Source organism: Anopheles darlingi, chromosome 2, assembly GCF_943734745.1.
Source record: "Anopheles darlingi chromosome 2, idAnoDarlMG_H_01, whole genome shotgun sequence".
Classification (NCBI taxonomy): Eukaryota; Metazoa; Arthropoda; class Insecta; order Diptera; family Culicidae; genus Anopheles; species Anopheles darlingi.
The window spans coordinates 36,729,594-36,744,840 of NC_064874.1; the positions used below are offsets into that span (position 1 = coordinate 36,729,594).

At 47.3% G+C, this 15,247-nt stretch overlaps 2 protein-coding genes and 1 non-coding gene across 7 annotated transcripts; all 3 read left to right on the forward strand.

Moving 5' to 3' along the window:
• The first annotated feature begins 1,557 nt into the window (after positions 1-1,557).
• Positions 1,558-8,788, forward strand: LOC125948561 (solute carrier family 46 member 3-like). Of its 5 annotated transcripts, XM_049674760.1 has the most exons (9): positions 1,796-2,314; positions 2,397-4,076; positions 4,158-4,929; positions 5,081-5,398; positions 5,476-5,877; positions 5,962-6,233; positions 6,392-6,631; positions 8,083-8,323; positions 8,397-8,788. In XM_049674760.1, the coding sequence occupies exons 4-9, from the start codon at positions 5,121-5,123 to the stop codon at positions 8,659-8,661; spliced, it is 1,698 nt and encodes a 565-aa protein (XP_049530717.1). In that variant the 5' UTR covers positions 1,796-2,314; positions 2,397-4,076; positions 4,158-4,929; positions 5,081-5,120; the 3' UTR covers positions 8,662-8,788. The 5 variants fall into 5 exon arrangements, with proteins under 5 accessions (XP_049530719.1, XP_049530717.1, XP_049530716.1 ...); XM_049674759.1 differs by having other exon boundaries at positions 2,397-4,929; XM_049674761.1 differs by having other exon boundaries at positions 1,796-2,020; positions 3,580-4,929.
• Trnag-gcc (transfer RNA glycine (anticodon GCC)) lies at positions 3,741-3,811 on the forward strand. The gene has a single exon. It is a non-coding gene; the product is annotated as a tRNA-Gly (tRNA).
• Positions 8,789-9,139: 351 nt separating the features above from the next.
• LOC125948519 (angiotensin-converting enzyme-like) lies at positions 9,140-15,028 on the forward strand. The gene is made up of 4 exons (XM_049674687.1): positions 9,140-9,706; positions 10,721-10,936; positions 11,013-12,932; positions 13,010-15,028. The coding sequence occupies exons 1-4, from the start codon at positions 9,701-9,703 to the stop codon at positions 14,570-14,572; spliced, it is 3,705 nt and encodes a 1,234-aa protein (XP_049530644.1). The 5' UTR covers positions 9,140-9,700; the 3' UTR covers positions 14,573-15,028.
• Positions 15,029-15,247: the final 219 nt, after the last annotated feature.

The window sequence follows — 15,247 nt, forward strand, 5'->3', positions numbered from 1 at the left end:
TTCTTCTTTTTTCTCTCTATATTGAATGAACAAGGGAAGAAAAGAAGTTTGTCCAAAATAGGCATCGATGGAAATAATTTCGGAAGAGATTGCAAACGACACGAACAGAAATTAGGAGTTTTGTTCCTCGGTCGAACGGTGGTTTGGTCCCTCGAGGATAATGAAGACGCATTATAATAAAAGACTCTCTTTCTCCTATCTCTCTTGTTCACTTTTTCTATTGCAGACAGCATTAAAGATCTATGCGCTAAAGATCTATGCGCCAGTACTAGTTACTATGTGCCATTCAATCTAAGAGTAAAGATATTATGATTTAAATTCGAAGCAATAAAAATTGAAGGTTAGGCTAATCACGTAATCAGAGTGCGACAAAAAATAGGCCGGCTTGTTGCAGTAAAACTGTTGGTTGAGGACAACATTACGAATAAGTCAGCGACGATTTAGCAATATGCTGATAATTTGTTAAATGAGTTTGTATTTACTCATGGTATTGTTGAACATTGAATTTCAAATGGTCGCATTGGCATTAATTTAGACCCATGTTCCGCCAAAAAGGACGTGTGAAACACTCTTTGATGCTTGAAAGATACTTATCATTCCGTAATAGATAGACAGTCCGATGGCAATCCAAATTCCCATCGCTGAATCGTCTATGTGCATGTGCCGTCGCATAACACCTTTCTCCTTATCTTCGTGTTTGCTGTTGGATTATGGTTTTAGTTTTTAAACTTGCTGAATTCGTTAGCGGTTCGTTTTCAAGCTTACTCCGCCCAATTCTCCTGATCAATTTGCATGTTTGTCCTTGCAACACCTAAGTCTTTCGGTGCAGTGCATTTTGGGTGTATCCCTACGCCAGAATTACGAAACTCGTTCAACCTGTCTAGGCCCGTGCATTCTCTAGCCCGGTGGCCTAGGCATCTGCATTTGTTCGCTCCAGCTTCCTTGGAGTGTGCGGTTTGCTTTCCAGGGTGCATACCGATCAACCGATCTTCACCTCATCACGCTGCACAGTCTCCCGCCATATGTCACTGCTTTAATTGCATGCTCATCTGTATCCTTAAGCTCCAGCTTATCAACCGCCAGCAAGTTCCCTTATGGGTAGAAAACAGATGTGTTTTCGGCAGGTCCGCGTGGATTCACATCCTCCTTCTGGCCCGGCTGGCCAATCTCAGGTACAGTTTATTTTCTCAGTCATACACGTGTGTCAATAGAATAAGGGCTAACATCTTCTCGCCTGCAACTTGCTAGATGCATACTAGTAACGATTTGGAAGACCGTGAGACTCTTTGAGCTAAATGAATCGAGTTCCTATTGTTTTCGATGGAATCGCTTGTTCCGTGGTAGTATGGTGAACAAAATGGATCTACTATTTTAGAGCGCGTCCGAACCAGCAATCGATCGACACGCGCATAGCATAGCGACTAATCGTGGAGCCTGCGAGATCCGTCTACTACAGACTGTGACATACATTGCGCATATCGCGTATGAGCAAACAATGCATGGCTCGCTCGAGAGGTTTCAGTTTGCGAGCGTGAGTAACCGTGGGCGGTCCAGCGTTTGCGCGCGAATTCGTCTCCGATCGCATGTTCGTTGAGCGCGATCACCACTCGGGGACGAGCAAATAGACGACGGTGTCGCGATCCAGCGATGCTGGAAGGGCACGATTCGCGTTGACAATAGTAACAACCACGACAGCACAGCACAGGTTGAAATGACAATCCTCTCTGGATCGCTACTCATTCCGTTCATATCGCGCGGTCCATCGGTTACTTCGTGTATGCAGGTGTGTTCGTGTTCGTGCATTTATCATCCACTAACTCCAATCCCCCCCACAATTTGGACGTGGTCCCGGGGTTGGTCAGTTTTCCTCAATTGATAAATCCCTAATGCGCCAATCTGCCCTCGGTGATGGAGGCGCGAATTTAGTTGAGTTATGACCGTGGCACCGTGCAGTCTTAGCGAACGTGTTGTAGTGTACAAACGCCGCACCGAAGCGACGGTTAAAGTTCCGAACGTGATTGTATGCTGAATCTCCATTAGTATAGCTGTAAAATAAGGATCTCATTCTCGTACTAGAGGGCAAGAAGAGTCTCCAGTGCGAAACAATCCCGGAACATAGTTTGAATCGTACGATCGTTGATGCGGTTGAGTAATATCTCTATTGGACTTTTCACAAAATTCCGACGAAGATCCTGTGTGATCGTGTGTTGAATTGGACCCTCGAACAAGCTGCCCAGTCTTTGCCGATCGCACACGAGTTCATTAATTTGCTGATCCTAAACGTTATCTGAATCACGGGAAGCAATTTGAGGGAGTAAGTATAAAATGGCCTCCAACTGTACGTGCGGCATCCTTGTGTCATCGTGGCGATTAGGCTAATTCAATTTTTCGTCCAGAATTGGCTCCACTTACTGTTAGTCGGGTCTTCAAGGCGCACCGTCGGGCAAAAGCGCTTCACCGCCAGCTTGGATGCGCACACCACCACGCAGTGAATCGCGCAAAGTTGATCGATTTGGCTCGCTCGCGTTCGTTTCCGTGCGGACTGTTGGTCACCGGTAGTCACCGGAAGAATGATCATCCGCTTATCGTTCTAACTTCCCCTTCTCCCCTTGCCGTTTCTCCACGAATCCCCATCTCCCATTGTACGACTGGCCAGAACAGAGAGTGGCAGTGGCACGTGATGTCGTGGTTGATTGCTAATGGCGTAAGTCTCTGTTATGTTGAAAGGGAAGATGAAACGGTGGGCGGAATGGTCATAGAACGACGTCAGTGTGCAAGCGCCTGTCATTTGAATACATTTTGACAAATGAAAATGAAAAATGCAAATTAGGCCAATAACTGATGCCACTTGGGGCAGCGAATGAGGCTTATGATTTGGCTTCTGTTGTGTTTTGCGTGTATTGTGACAGCTTTTGGGTCAGAAAATGACAAATTTAAACGGCGGTAAACTGTTTGTTTTCGGCTAATGACCGACAATTGTGTCGAATGTACATGAAAACTAAGCGGCCAACATGCGTCGTCTCGTGCAGACTCTCGAGGCACATTTGTTTTGCAAAAAATCAAACAATACTGCTATTTTGGGATGCGTGCTTTCCATTGATTCAAACAAGAACCGATAGTTCTGCTCATACGTTCAACAGTATCCAAATCTGGTGTTACAATAGCTTTTGTTGAACTAAGTGCGCTTTTGTCAATAATTGAGTTTCTTCCTGCACTACTACCACCATACAACCAAAACGAGGAGTGGTGATGGCGGAAAATTAGGCGAAAAACTCCCTACCATCTATGTGACATACCTACACGCATGCACGCTTCGCTCTCTATCAGCCGGATTTTGTACACGTTTCGAGTTGTAATTATGGGGCCCACCAGTGCATGCATATAGGCATCCGATAATCGTGGAAGTTATTGCGGGGGGAAAAGTAAGGGATGAGTTTTTTGCAATCATTGTTTGCTGGCCTAACCTTGGGAAGCAACGTGCCGGGTGCTAGTATGCTTTATGTGACTAATTTAGTGGTAGTGAAAATGAAATGTATGATCATTAACGGTAGGTTCCCCATAAATTACGTTCGCGAGAAGTTGACTACGGTTTGTTGAAGATTCTTAAATTAGTGCCTCGTAATGAAGGCTACTTTTGGAGTGTAACCAGAGAGTGCGAGAGATAAGAACAATAGAAAAGCGACAAATGTGTGTTGGCAGTGGGTGGTGGGGTTTGAAAATTGGTGGGCGGCATCTAACAAGCATCGGTGGTTCAGTGGTAGAATGCTCGCCTGCCACGCGGGCGGCCCGGGTTCGATTCCCGGCCGATGCAATTCGATAATTGGTATTCCTTTTTTGATTCGTCACTACTAAACGGGTATGAATTAGATCAATTCTAAAGGACACAGTTGTAATTATAGAACCCATTATATTTCAGGGTTTCAGCAAACGAGTTAATATTAGGCCACCGTACACGATCGATCGCTACAGGGGATAATTTTGTAGAAGAATTGTTCCGCATCCTCATGATCAGTCGAACCGCACCTCAATGTATGCGGGCAAGTAGGAGAAAAAGATGCCACAAGCGTTTGAGAGGGGTGAGTGAGCATTTATGCCCCATAACATGTTCATGATAACCCGGATGCCCTCAATTAAGCTACCATCTTTTCTTTAAGTAGACTCACGGCTCACGTTAACACATATGATCATGCGATGTGTGCAAGTTACGGTAGTGTAAATCTAATAGTGTAAACACTAACGGGCTATGAAGACAACCAGGTGCAAGTAGAAGATCAAACCAGCAGATGATAGGGAATGTTCAATATTTATGTGTAGAATGAAGACAAACATGTTGAAGAACAATGTAACATTTGAATGGAAAATGGAACTGCGAAAAACAAAACAAAATTCAATCATTTTAAATCACTTCTCTAGTACTCTTGTGCTGGTATTCATTTTAACAATGCAGTAAATATTTATATATTTGTATTGTTCGGCTGTTGTTGATACCAGTTGAACGAATGAATGAGACACGGGGGAAATTATGGAGAACACCTATGAACATGACGTGGTTTTTTAGGTAGAAAAAATGCCGCTTCTTTGACGTGGGAAGTCGCATGGAAGATGTACAGGTGTCATTGGCGATGTTACTTGATGTGGTGACAGATCGCAAACACACAATGGAAGCAAATACACAAGTTTCAACCACGACCACACACACGATAGAACGAAGCGCATATTGCTAGCGCCGTCACGCGGTATGCCTCTCGATCATGAGCGTGAAACGTGACTTGGTTGCATTCTTTAGCCGGTATGGTGCTGCTGCGGTATCATCACTGGTAAATGCATAACAGCTAAGGAGAATTATGTGGTGGGAACGTTCGAGCTCAATGATATGGTGTGCAATTCTTTCTGTTTTGAGCCAGATTTCATAACGGAAAAAGACAGATGGTAAGGGAACTTAGAAGCGCCTTCACGGATCGTGAGTGGCCATGAATTTTCCGTCCTCAATCGAAGACTGGAGACCGCGATCAAATTGGTTCCACGGCTTTAGCATGATCATACTGCTTATAGTGCTTTGTTTCTCTGATTTCTCCTTTAGCTGACAAGCCCTCCCTCATTCCATCTCAGCAGAGGATAGAATGAAGGATCTTAAGCCACAGAATGGCCACGACAAAAAGGGGCCGACCGTGCTGGCAAAGGAATCGCAATCGGCCGGATCGTCACTGCGGGAAAAGTATCTCTACTTTAAGCGCAACATAACCGTGGAACCGATGCTGGCGTGCTACATTATGCCGAGCGTTCTGGCCGGCTTAGCGACGCAGAACCTTAACCTGGAAAAGGCGTGCCGCGTGAACTTGGCCTATGGCGACGAGATTTGCGATGCACTAACCCGGCGCGATACGGCCAACTATACCCAGTGAGTAGTCTTTGTGAGCGATCATTTTGTAGGAAGCTAGATGCTAGATCCTAAGTCTCTGCTTTTCTTCGTTCCAGTGAGGAAGAAATGGTGCAGCATCTGGTGGCTCGAATGGCTGGTTGGAAAACGGTGCTCCAGAGTGCACTGCCCTGTCTCCTGATCCTGTTCTGGGGTTCCTGGAGCGATCGGCACGGTCGGCGAAAACCCTGCATGCTGATACCGATCGTGGGTGAGTTTCTGACGGCGATCGGGCTGATTCTCTGCACGTACTTCGAGTCAGTACCGATGGAGGTGGCCGGCATCACGGAAGCCCTGTTTCCGGCCCTGACCGGCGGCTGGTTCACCATGTTTATGGGCGTCTTCAGCTACATCGCGGACGTGACAACCACCGAGGAGCGTACGCTGCGAATCGGTATCGTGAACCTATGCTTTTCGCTTGGCGTCCCCATCGGTATGGCCTTCAGTGGCATCCTTTTGAAGTGAGTCCATAAGTCGGCGCAGTCGCGCGTACCAAACTGAAAGCAATGACCCACGGTCTCATGGTCTCCAATGTTCATCCATAGGCAGATCGGCTTCTACGGTGTGTTTAGCATCTCGGCCAGCCTCTACTTGGTGGCCTTCTTCTACGGGGCGTTCCTGGTGCCGGAAGTAAACATTCTCAACGAAAAGGAACGACTGCGGGCCAGCGAGAAACGAAACCTGCTGACTGATTTCTTTGATCGCGAGCACGTCATGGAGACGTTCCGGGTGGCGTTCAAGATTGGCCAGCGTCAAAGGCGACTCCGCGTGATCATGCTCATGATCGTGGTGATGGTCGTGATCGGGCCACTGCACGGTAAGCTTCCCGGTGCCAGAATTAGCTTTGATTAGAAGCGCTATGCCGTTGGCTAATGTACCATTCAAGGTCATCATACTGGGACTCGCGGGTCTAATTCACTAGCTTATCGTCGCGCTATCTGCCACTTTCTCTCTCGCCCTCTCTTCTCAACACAGGCGAAATGGCGGTTATCTATTTGTTCACCCGATACCGGTTCAACTGGAGCGAAGTGGAATTTAGCTTCTTCTCTACGTATGGCATGCTGACGGGATTGATTGGGACCGTTTTCTCCGTAGGCGTTTTTTCTCATCTGCTCAAGATAGACGATGCCCTGATCGGTGTAATGTCGTGCATGTCGAAGATACTGTCAAGCTTTGTGTACGCGTTTGCTGTCACCACCTGGCAGCTCTACCTTGGTAAGTACTCAACCTTATGGATTGTTGCATAGTTGCCCATGATTTAATAGTGATGGCATTTCATTGGCATTTATCAGAATTGAGATGCAATCATGATTTTGAATGCTCAGCGAAATCTTCTCATGATACAATCGGTTTGTGACATGTTGTACCTTTCATCTACAAACAAGGCACTCTTCAAACAGGCATGCTGCTTATTGTTTATTTTGGCAAGAGGTCAGGGACTACAACACCTTCTCCTCCAAATATTTACCGAAAAGTAAGCCTCACTATAGGTCAGCAAGTGCAAAATTTATATTTATGTTTTCTTTGTAACTTGACATTAAGTCAAGGACATCTGTCACTGTGAAAGAGATAACTTGTTAAAATTAAATTTTACGCCTTTGCTTTGGTTGGTTACGTTGTACAGAAATCCTATGATGGCATTGGTAAATCTAGTACACAAGGTTCCAACAGATTTTCGTTCCATATTGGGCCAGTAAACGATTCGTTATTCATGACAGCTTTGTTGATGCAAATGGGATATAGAATGGTATTGTGGTAATAGATAACCCGTTAAATTATATTTCTTTATATAAAGGACAGCTTTATTATCAGTAACCTTTAAATAGTACATTTTATTGAATAGATGTTTAATGAAAAATCTAAATATTGTTTTAATTTTTAGCTTCATTATTGATCCTTATGGTATCGTGTTCTCTGTTCTTATTGAAACACATATGCGCTCTTCAAAAAACATTTTTCACGCCTAAATGATTAAGGTGTTAGCTGAACGTAAACTAAGTCGTCCAACCCATTTTACGTAATGAAATCTATATTTTTGGTTATTGTTGTAAGGTTATCGTCAGTATTATTAAGGCTGTAGATGTTATTGTTGGAAGCTAAACAACAAAGAGTTATTGCCTTGAAAAAAAAAATGATAGTATTCTGTGCAAAATGTTGACTATTACATTGTTCATATCGTCCAAACTCAAAATGTATCATTATAATTCGTGTAAAAGTTGAGATGCATGTACAGATATCACTCATTTACATAGAGATTATGTTGTGGAAATTGTATAGAAATTATTTTAAATAATTCATCATAAAAATGCAATTAGCACGACCTCATAAACGTGATTGGAGATATCGTAAGACAAATTTTTCAAATTCAAAGTTTATTAGAAATTTGGTAAGGTTAAGGCGACAAATAGAAAGGTGAAAATATAGCAAAAAAAATCATTCTACGCGTTCCAATGAGCTGCAGATTCTTAGAAAACGTCCTATTTCGTATGTAGATGTTGAATATTATTAAAAACGAATACTTTAGTATGCGTATCACATTCGCATCAATAGATCATTTAATAGAACAAGACAAACATATCGAAGAGGATACACTTTATTCATAGAATAGTCTACGTAGCAATATAGTTATTTGCGCTTACTGATCTTTTCATTCCTTCATCTCGCAGGTCCGATCGTAGAAATGCTGAACGGCACGTCCTTCATCTCGATGCGCTCGATTGCATCGAAGCTGGTGGCAAGCGATGAGCTGGGCAAGGTAAACTCACTCTTCGGTGTGGCTGAAGCGTTGATGCCACTCGTTTACGCCCCAATGTATACTACGGTATACTCCGCTACTATTAACGTGCTTCCCGGGGCATTCTTTTTGCTCGGCGGCGCTCTTACCTCACCGGCCGTGATCATCTTTCTGTAAGTACCCTCGCCGGCACTAGCGAATGTCAGGTTTGTACGTTACACGCGTTACGTTTTCGCTTTCCTCTAGTTGGATGTATCGTGTGCACAAGCGCGAAGCACGCGAGATCGCGGAAGAAAAGCGCACCGAAGATAAGCATCGGCAGCTGGGCGAGTCAGCGGCAGTCGGTGAGGGCACTGGTGATCGTGCAATCACGATCAGTATTGGCGTAGCAAACGCAGCCTTCGAGAATGATGAGAATGGTGGTGGCGGGATCGGCAGCGACAAGGTGCCCCCTGCCAGCCACGTCGCAAAGCCAACGACCGCCAATGGTGATGAGCCAACCAAACTGTGATAAGCATGTGTCTGTTCCTGATGGTAGAATGTTCCTGGACCGGGGAACGCTCTTGGAAGGAAGTTATATGTTGTGCCTGTGTGTGTTTGTTTGTACATATAATAAAAAAAACTACTGATTATATTATCCCACACATCATTTTGTTTTTTGTGTATATTACAAATGAATTACAGTAAAAGTTATACTTTCTTTCAATCCTGATCTTTTTTAATTCTCAAGGAGTTGTCTTCGATCAAGAAAAGCCACCAAAGCCTGTACAAGTACACTTGACTCGATAGCCAATTACGCCTGGCTTAGGGTGGAATAGTGTCTCTAACAGATCTCCAGTAGCAAATTCCTCGCAAGTCGAGGTACATGAGTGGTGGCTTTGAAATAGCGATAACACATCGCGATAAGCGCGTGTGCGCGCACACACTAAGGCTGTCCGGAGAGAAGGGTTAGTGCGATAAGCGGAGCGAATCGGGTAAAGGATAGCGAATCGCTTGCAATGAACAATTTCGCGCCCGGAGAGTACGAGAGTGTAGGTGTCGGTTTGCGCTCTCGGGAACCTATAGTACTGGCTAATCCTCGCACGATCAACACAAGGTAGTGGTAGCCAATGCGGATAACAACTCGCGGACGGTGCGCCGTTGCAATTTACTCGTGCTGTGTCTCCCTCCAGTGCGACCGAACCGTCAAGTAGTGATCATCAAACGCATTAACCGAGTGACGTCGGTAATATATCAGCGAGGTGCGTAAAGCATCAACTGTCAGTCCTTCGCTCCCCGAGGTGCCGAGCGGAATAAAGGCAGTGTAGTGCGGGCAAACCGCGAGCCGTTCGTCTGCCATCCAGCGAAAATCCAATCGGTGAGACCTACACGGTGTGTCCGGTAATACCGTCCGGTTTTTGGGGATCCATTTTGCATTGGAGCGTTTTGGGATTGCGATATCGGAGTGTTATGCGTGTTTGCCGGTTGTACGTGCCAGTGTGTAGTAATAGAGTCGCCTGTTGGTTGACCAAAGTGGACGCACCGAAGCTACACCAACGAGGGCCCGGATTATGAAGGTAAGCCCACGGGAAGCTCCGCCATTGCGTAGGGCCTGTTTGATCGATGCGACAACGATCGATGAACGATGATTCGTGACCGGAATATCACTAGTCGGTCTTTGGCCTCAACGAACCAGTACAATGGATCTACCGCCACACTCGTACCACGTGGGCAAGTGAAGGTGGGTCCAGCGAAATTGCAAATTCATTGGAGCCGGTTGATCGAATTGGATTCGTCCATCCTCATGTTGACCTTCGATCGATCAAGTAGATCAGGGATTGACGTCGACGATGATGGAGGAATTTCATGCTGGCCATCGCGTATTCGTTATTATTCCTCTAGTTTTGATATCCCAGCAAGTTTGGCTCGTGATGTTCGAGACACTTTATGGCACATACGCGATATGTAATTGCATCTGTTTGAAGTGACGCAGCGAGATAAAGTGGTACGGTAAACCAAAAAAAGAGCACTTTGACGGCACTCGACTATCTCGCATTATATGCAGTGTGAGTTTGACCATAAAACCGATTGTTTGAATTGTTCACTGTCATCATTTCGTTATTGCTTATCATCTGCAAACGGTTAATCTTTGACTCTAACCTGTTCCCGTTCTTCTTCGGAATTCGAACACCAAACTCGGAGTTATCTGCTATAGGAGTAAAGGTAAACTACTTGCGAAGAGTGCTCTTCAAATGGACTTAGGGGTGTAATTTCCTTTCATGATCGCGGATTTTATTATCAGCCCTTAACATTCTTAGTTAATCAACATAATCAACATTTGCAAATAATACAAAATAAAAGAAACATATTTGTTTTACACGTTATCAAAACGTAGGGCAATAATCGTTTGGTTGTTGTGCTAAATCTCATGGAACTAGCATCTATTCACTAAGTAACGATGGTGTACATAAAAGCAACATTGACAGCTTTCAATCAAATTATCGACTTAACATCAATCTTCTGTGATTAATTGTTTTCGAATAAAACCCATCACTTCTGCCACTAATTAATGTCCGTCGATTGGATTGCAGTCATTCGCATACCTGTTGATCGTGTGTGGATGCTCGGTATGGACGGTGCAGTCCCTGCCGCAGACGGTGGTACAACGTGATGCACTAACCGAAGAGCAGATTGTGGCCGCACTCGAGAAATACGATCGCGAAGTTAAGTACCACTGCAATCGCAATGCCATCGCCAACTGGAACGTGGCCACCGATACGGAGAACGTGACACTACAAGAAGTGCAGGTAAGGGGGTACGGGGGAATAGCATAGCAGCAGGAAGAGACACTGTTAATGGCACCCTTTACATCTCGTTCCCTAGAACAATGTCTCGCTGGAGTACGCCAAGTTCCGGAATGAGTACTACGAACAGTACTTTAAGGATGCCATCGTCGAGAACTACAAGGATGAGAAGGTAAGGAAGCAGCTACGATTACTAAAGGATCTCGGGACGGCGGCCCTCCCGGCGGCGAAGCTGGAGGCCTACAATCGGGTAATGCGCCGAATGGATTCAGCCTATCAGCTGGCGGAGGTGTGTCCGTACGACAACCAGAACTGCCAGCCGGGCGACCCCAAGTGGACCCTTGATCCGGAGCTCGAGCGTGTGATGGCCGAATCGAGTGACTACGATGAGCTAGTGTACGTGTGGCGCCGTTGGAGGGATGAGTCGGGGAAAAAGATGCGCACCGATTATCTGGAGTACGTTGGATACGTTAATGAGGCGGCGCATTTGTCGAATGGTTACGAGGATTACGGTGCTCTCTGGCGCTCAAAGTATGATGATCCGAAATTACGTGAAACGCTGGAGCGTTTGTGGCGCGAAGTAGAACCACTGTACGATGAGCTGCACACGTACGTGCGCTACCGTTTGTTCGATCTGTACGGTGATCGAATGGACCGAGACAATCCAATGATACCGGCGCATCTACTCGGCAATATGTGGGCTCAATCGTGGTCCAATCTGTACGATCGCATTAAACCATTCCCGAACGCCAGTCTGGTGGACGTATCGGCAAAGATGCGGCAGCTCGGCTACAACGCGACCAAGATGTTCACGATGTCGGACGAGTTCTACCAGAGCCTGGGATTACCGAGCAGTGCCATGAGCTATGGACCGAAGGCGGTGATCGAGAAGCCCCCGCAAAAGATCGTGTGTCATGCGTCGGCCTGGGATTTCTGTGACGGCGAAGACTTTCGCATCAAGATGTGCACGAACGTGAACATGGAGGACTTTATCACCGTACACCATGAGATGGGCCACATCATGTACTACCTGTTGTATAAGGAGCAACCGCAACTCTTCCGGACAGGCGCTACGCCCGCTTTCCACGAAGCGGTCGGCGATACGATCGCACTTTCGGTGGCCACTCCGAACCACCTGCGGAAGGTGGGTTTACTCGATGAGTACGCCGACAGTGAGGCGGACAACGTGAACGCCCTGTTCGAGATGGCACTCGAGCGGGTAGCGTTCCTACCGTTCGGTTATCTGATCGATATGTGGCGCTGGGACGTGTTCAGTGGTGCGGTCAACGAAAGCAACTGGAACGCCCACTGGTGGGAGCTGCGCCAACAGTACCAGAAGGTGTACGCACCAATCGAACGCACCGAGCAGGACTTTGATCCGGGTGCGAAGTATCACATTCCGGCCAGCTCCCAGTACATTGCCTACTTTTTGGCCCACATTCTCGAGTTCCAGTTCTACCGGTCGCTCTGCATTGAAGCCGGGCAGTACGATCCAACGAGCAGCTCCACGGAACCGTTGCACAAGTGTGACTTCTTTGAGAGTAAAGCGGCGGGCGAAAAGCTGCGCGAAGGACTGTCGCTGGGGTACAGCGAAGATTGGCAGGATGCGCTCGAGAAACTAACGGGCCAGCGGGAGATCAGTGGCCAGGCGCTGCTCGAGTACTTCGAGCCGCTGTATCGCTTCCTTAAGGAAGAGAATCGTAAGTTCAAAACCGCGGAGATGGACCACATCGTCGAGCGGTACAATGGAGAGTATTCGGTGGCCTGCAATCGGCAGGTGAAGGCACAGTACGCAACGCAGGTCGATGTGGGCAATCCGGTGCTTCAGCAGCAACTTGCCGAGGTGCTCGCCACCAACACGCAGTTTGTGTTGGATAACTACTATCGCTACTTTGCCGACATGGATCCGAATGCGTTCGCCGATCCGATGGTAAGCCGGCAGCTGAAGTTCCTAACGCAAATATCGATCAACAAATTGTCCTTCGAAGATCGTAGTAAGGTAAGCCGCAGAGACTACACCGACCGTTAGCCATTAGGGACCGTGGGCGTTCACTTAAAAGTTTCTTTCGTTTCTAGCTACAAGCTGCACTTGGTAGGATGCAGAATACGTACAGCACGGCCAAGATCTGCCCGTACACCGAGCGGCAGTGTGCGAGCGGTAAGCTGTCGCTCGATCCGGAACTGTACGAGATTATGGCCAAATCGACAGACTATGACGAGCTGCTGTACGTGTGGACGGAATGGCGTCGAAATACCGGTCGTACCATGCGTCGTGATTATGCCGATTACGTCGAGGTAATGAACCGGGCGGCCAGCTACGGTGGCTACGCAAACATGGGCGAACAGTGGCGTTCGGCTTTCGAGCAGGATAATTTCGTGGAGACGATGGAACGGCTGTGGAGTGAAGTCGAACCGTTCTACGGTGAGCTGCACAAATACGTCCACCGACAGCTGAAGGCAATCTACGGCAATCGCATGACGGATGGTGCTGGTAAGGACACTATACCGGCTCATCTGCTCGGTAACATGTGGGCCCAATCGTGGGCTAATCTGTACGAGCGGACGAAACCCTTTACTGGAACGGTCGATCTGGATATTACCGAGGCACTGAAGGCGAAGAACTATACCACGAAGCAGTTGTTTGAGATTGCGAACGAGTTTTACGTTGGGCTGGGGCTGCCGGATAACAGTATGAGCTACGATGTGAACCGCGGGGCGTTGATCGAGAAGCCGACGGATCGAGATGTCACGTGTCACGCATCGGCGTGGGACTTTTGCGATCGTGAGGACTATCGCATTAAGATGTGCACCCGAATGAACATGGAGGACTTTGTGACGATCCATCACGAGATGGGTCACATCAACTACTACATTCTGTACAAGGATCAACCGGTAACGCTGCGCAGTGGTGCTAACCCCGGGTTTCACGAAGCCGTTGGCGATACCATCTCACTTTCCGTGGCCACACCGAAGCATTTTGAGAAGATTGGTTTACTCCAAGGGTATGAAGACACGTACGAGGTGAACATTAATGCGCTTTACCAGAAGGCACTGGATCGTGTGGCGTTCCTGCCGTTCGGGCTGCTGATTGATATGTGGCGCTGGGAGGTATTCTCCGGGAAGGTGCCGTACGATCGGTGGAACCAGCGGTGGTGGGAACTGCGTGAAAAGTACCAGAAGGTGTCAGCACCAGTCGAACGGGATGGCAATGATTTCGATCCCGGTGCCAAGTATCATATTCCGTACGATAGCCAGTATGTGTCCTACTTCATCGCACACATTCTCGATCTACAGCTACACAAGGCGCTCTGTCTGGTGGCCAATCAGTACGATCCAAAGGATCCGGCGAAACCGTTGCACAAGTGCGACATCGATGGATCGCGTGCGGCCGGCGAACGGCTGCGTGCCGGCCTGTCGCTTGGCCGATCGGTACACTGGTCGGAAGCGCTAAAGGCGATGACGGGCGAGACGGAGCTACGGACCGATGCACTGCTCGAGTACTACAAACCGTTGTACGAGTTTCTGAAGGAAGAGAACGCCAAAGCGGGCGGTCCGCGTACGGCCACTGGTGGGTCGTTGGCGTTCGTGTTGTCGATGATGTGCGGTGCGATTATGGTTGCTACCCTTCGGATGTATTAAGCTACTATGAATGAGTCTTTCACGTTCCTTTCTCCTAACCCAGACCCCTTGGCTTTTGCGTAATGCGATCAATGAAGCGTAACCCGTTTGTTGTTACCGCTTGATTCCACGCTCTACGCTGAGCATTAACCCCGCGACGATTGTATGTAAATAGATGGAACAGCGAGCGGTTGAGCGAGTGGCCGACGGGCATCGGGCTTATCACCGGAAGAGATGGTTTGGCGGGTGCTACTATGGCATGGTGAATGGTCGATGCTTCGTGAAAGCGAACTGGCGCCGTATTGCGATGGTCAGTGAACACCAATTGATAGCGTTAACGAGGTTAATTTAACGTCACCGAAGGTTTCGCGGGGGTCTGTGGTCATCGGTGCGAGTTGCCATCAGCAATAGTGGCATCTTCTATTGATGCAAATATGATTATGAAGTAAAAGGGGAATAAATTTCTAGGCTAATGTAAGTTCATTAAACCGTGTATTTCTTTAAATCTGAAATGATCTACATTCTAATAGAGGGGCTGTGATAGGTCGTGGTGTGATAGGTCTGCTGCGCGCGAAATTCATCGAAAGGTAACTGATACTCTTCATTATTTTTTCCTCAATCCGATTTCCTCGTTTGATTCGACCACTCGCCGGGCTACTCGTGCTATGTTCGTGTTCGGCTACTCGCGACTCGTGG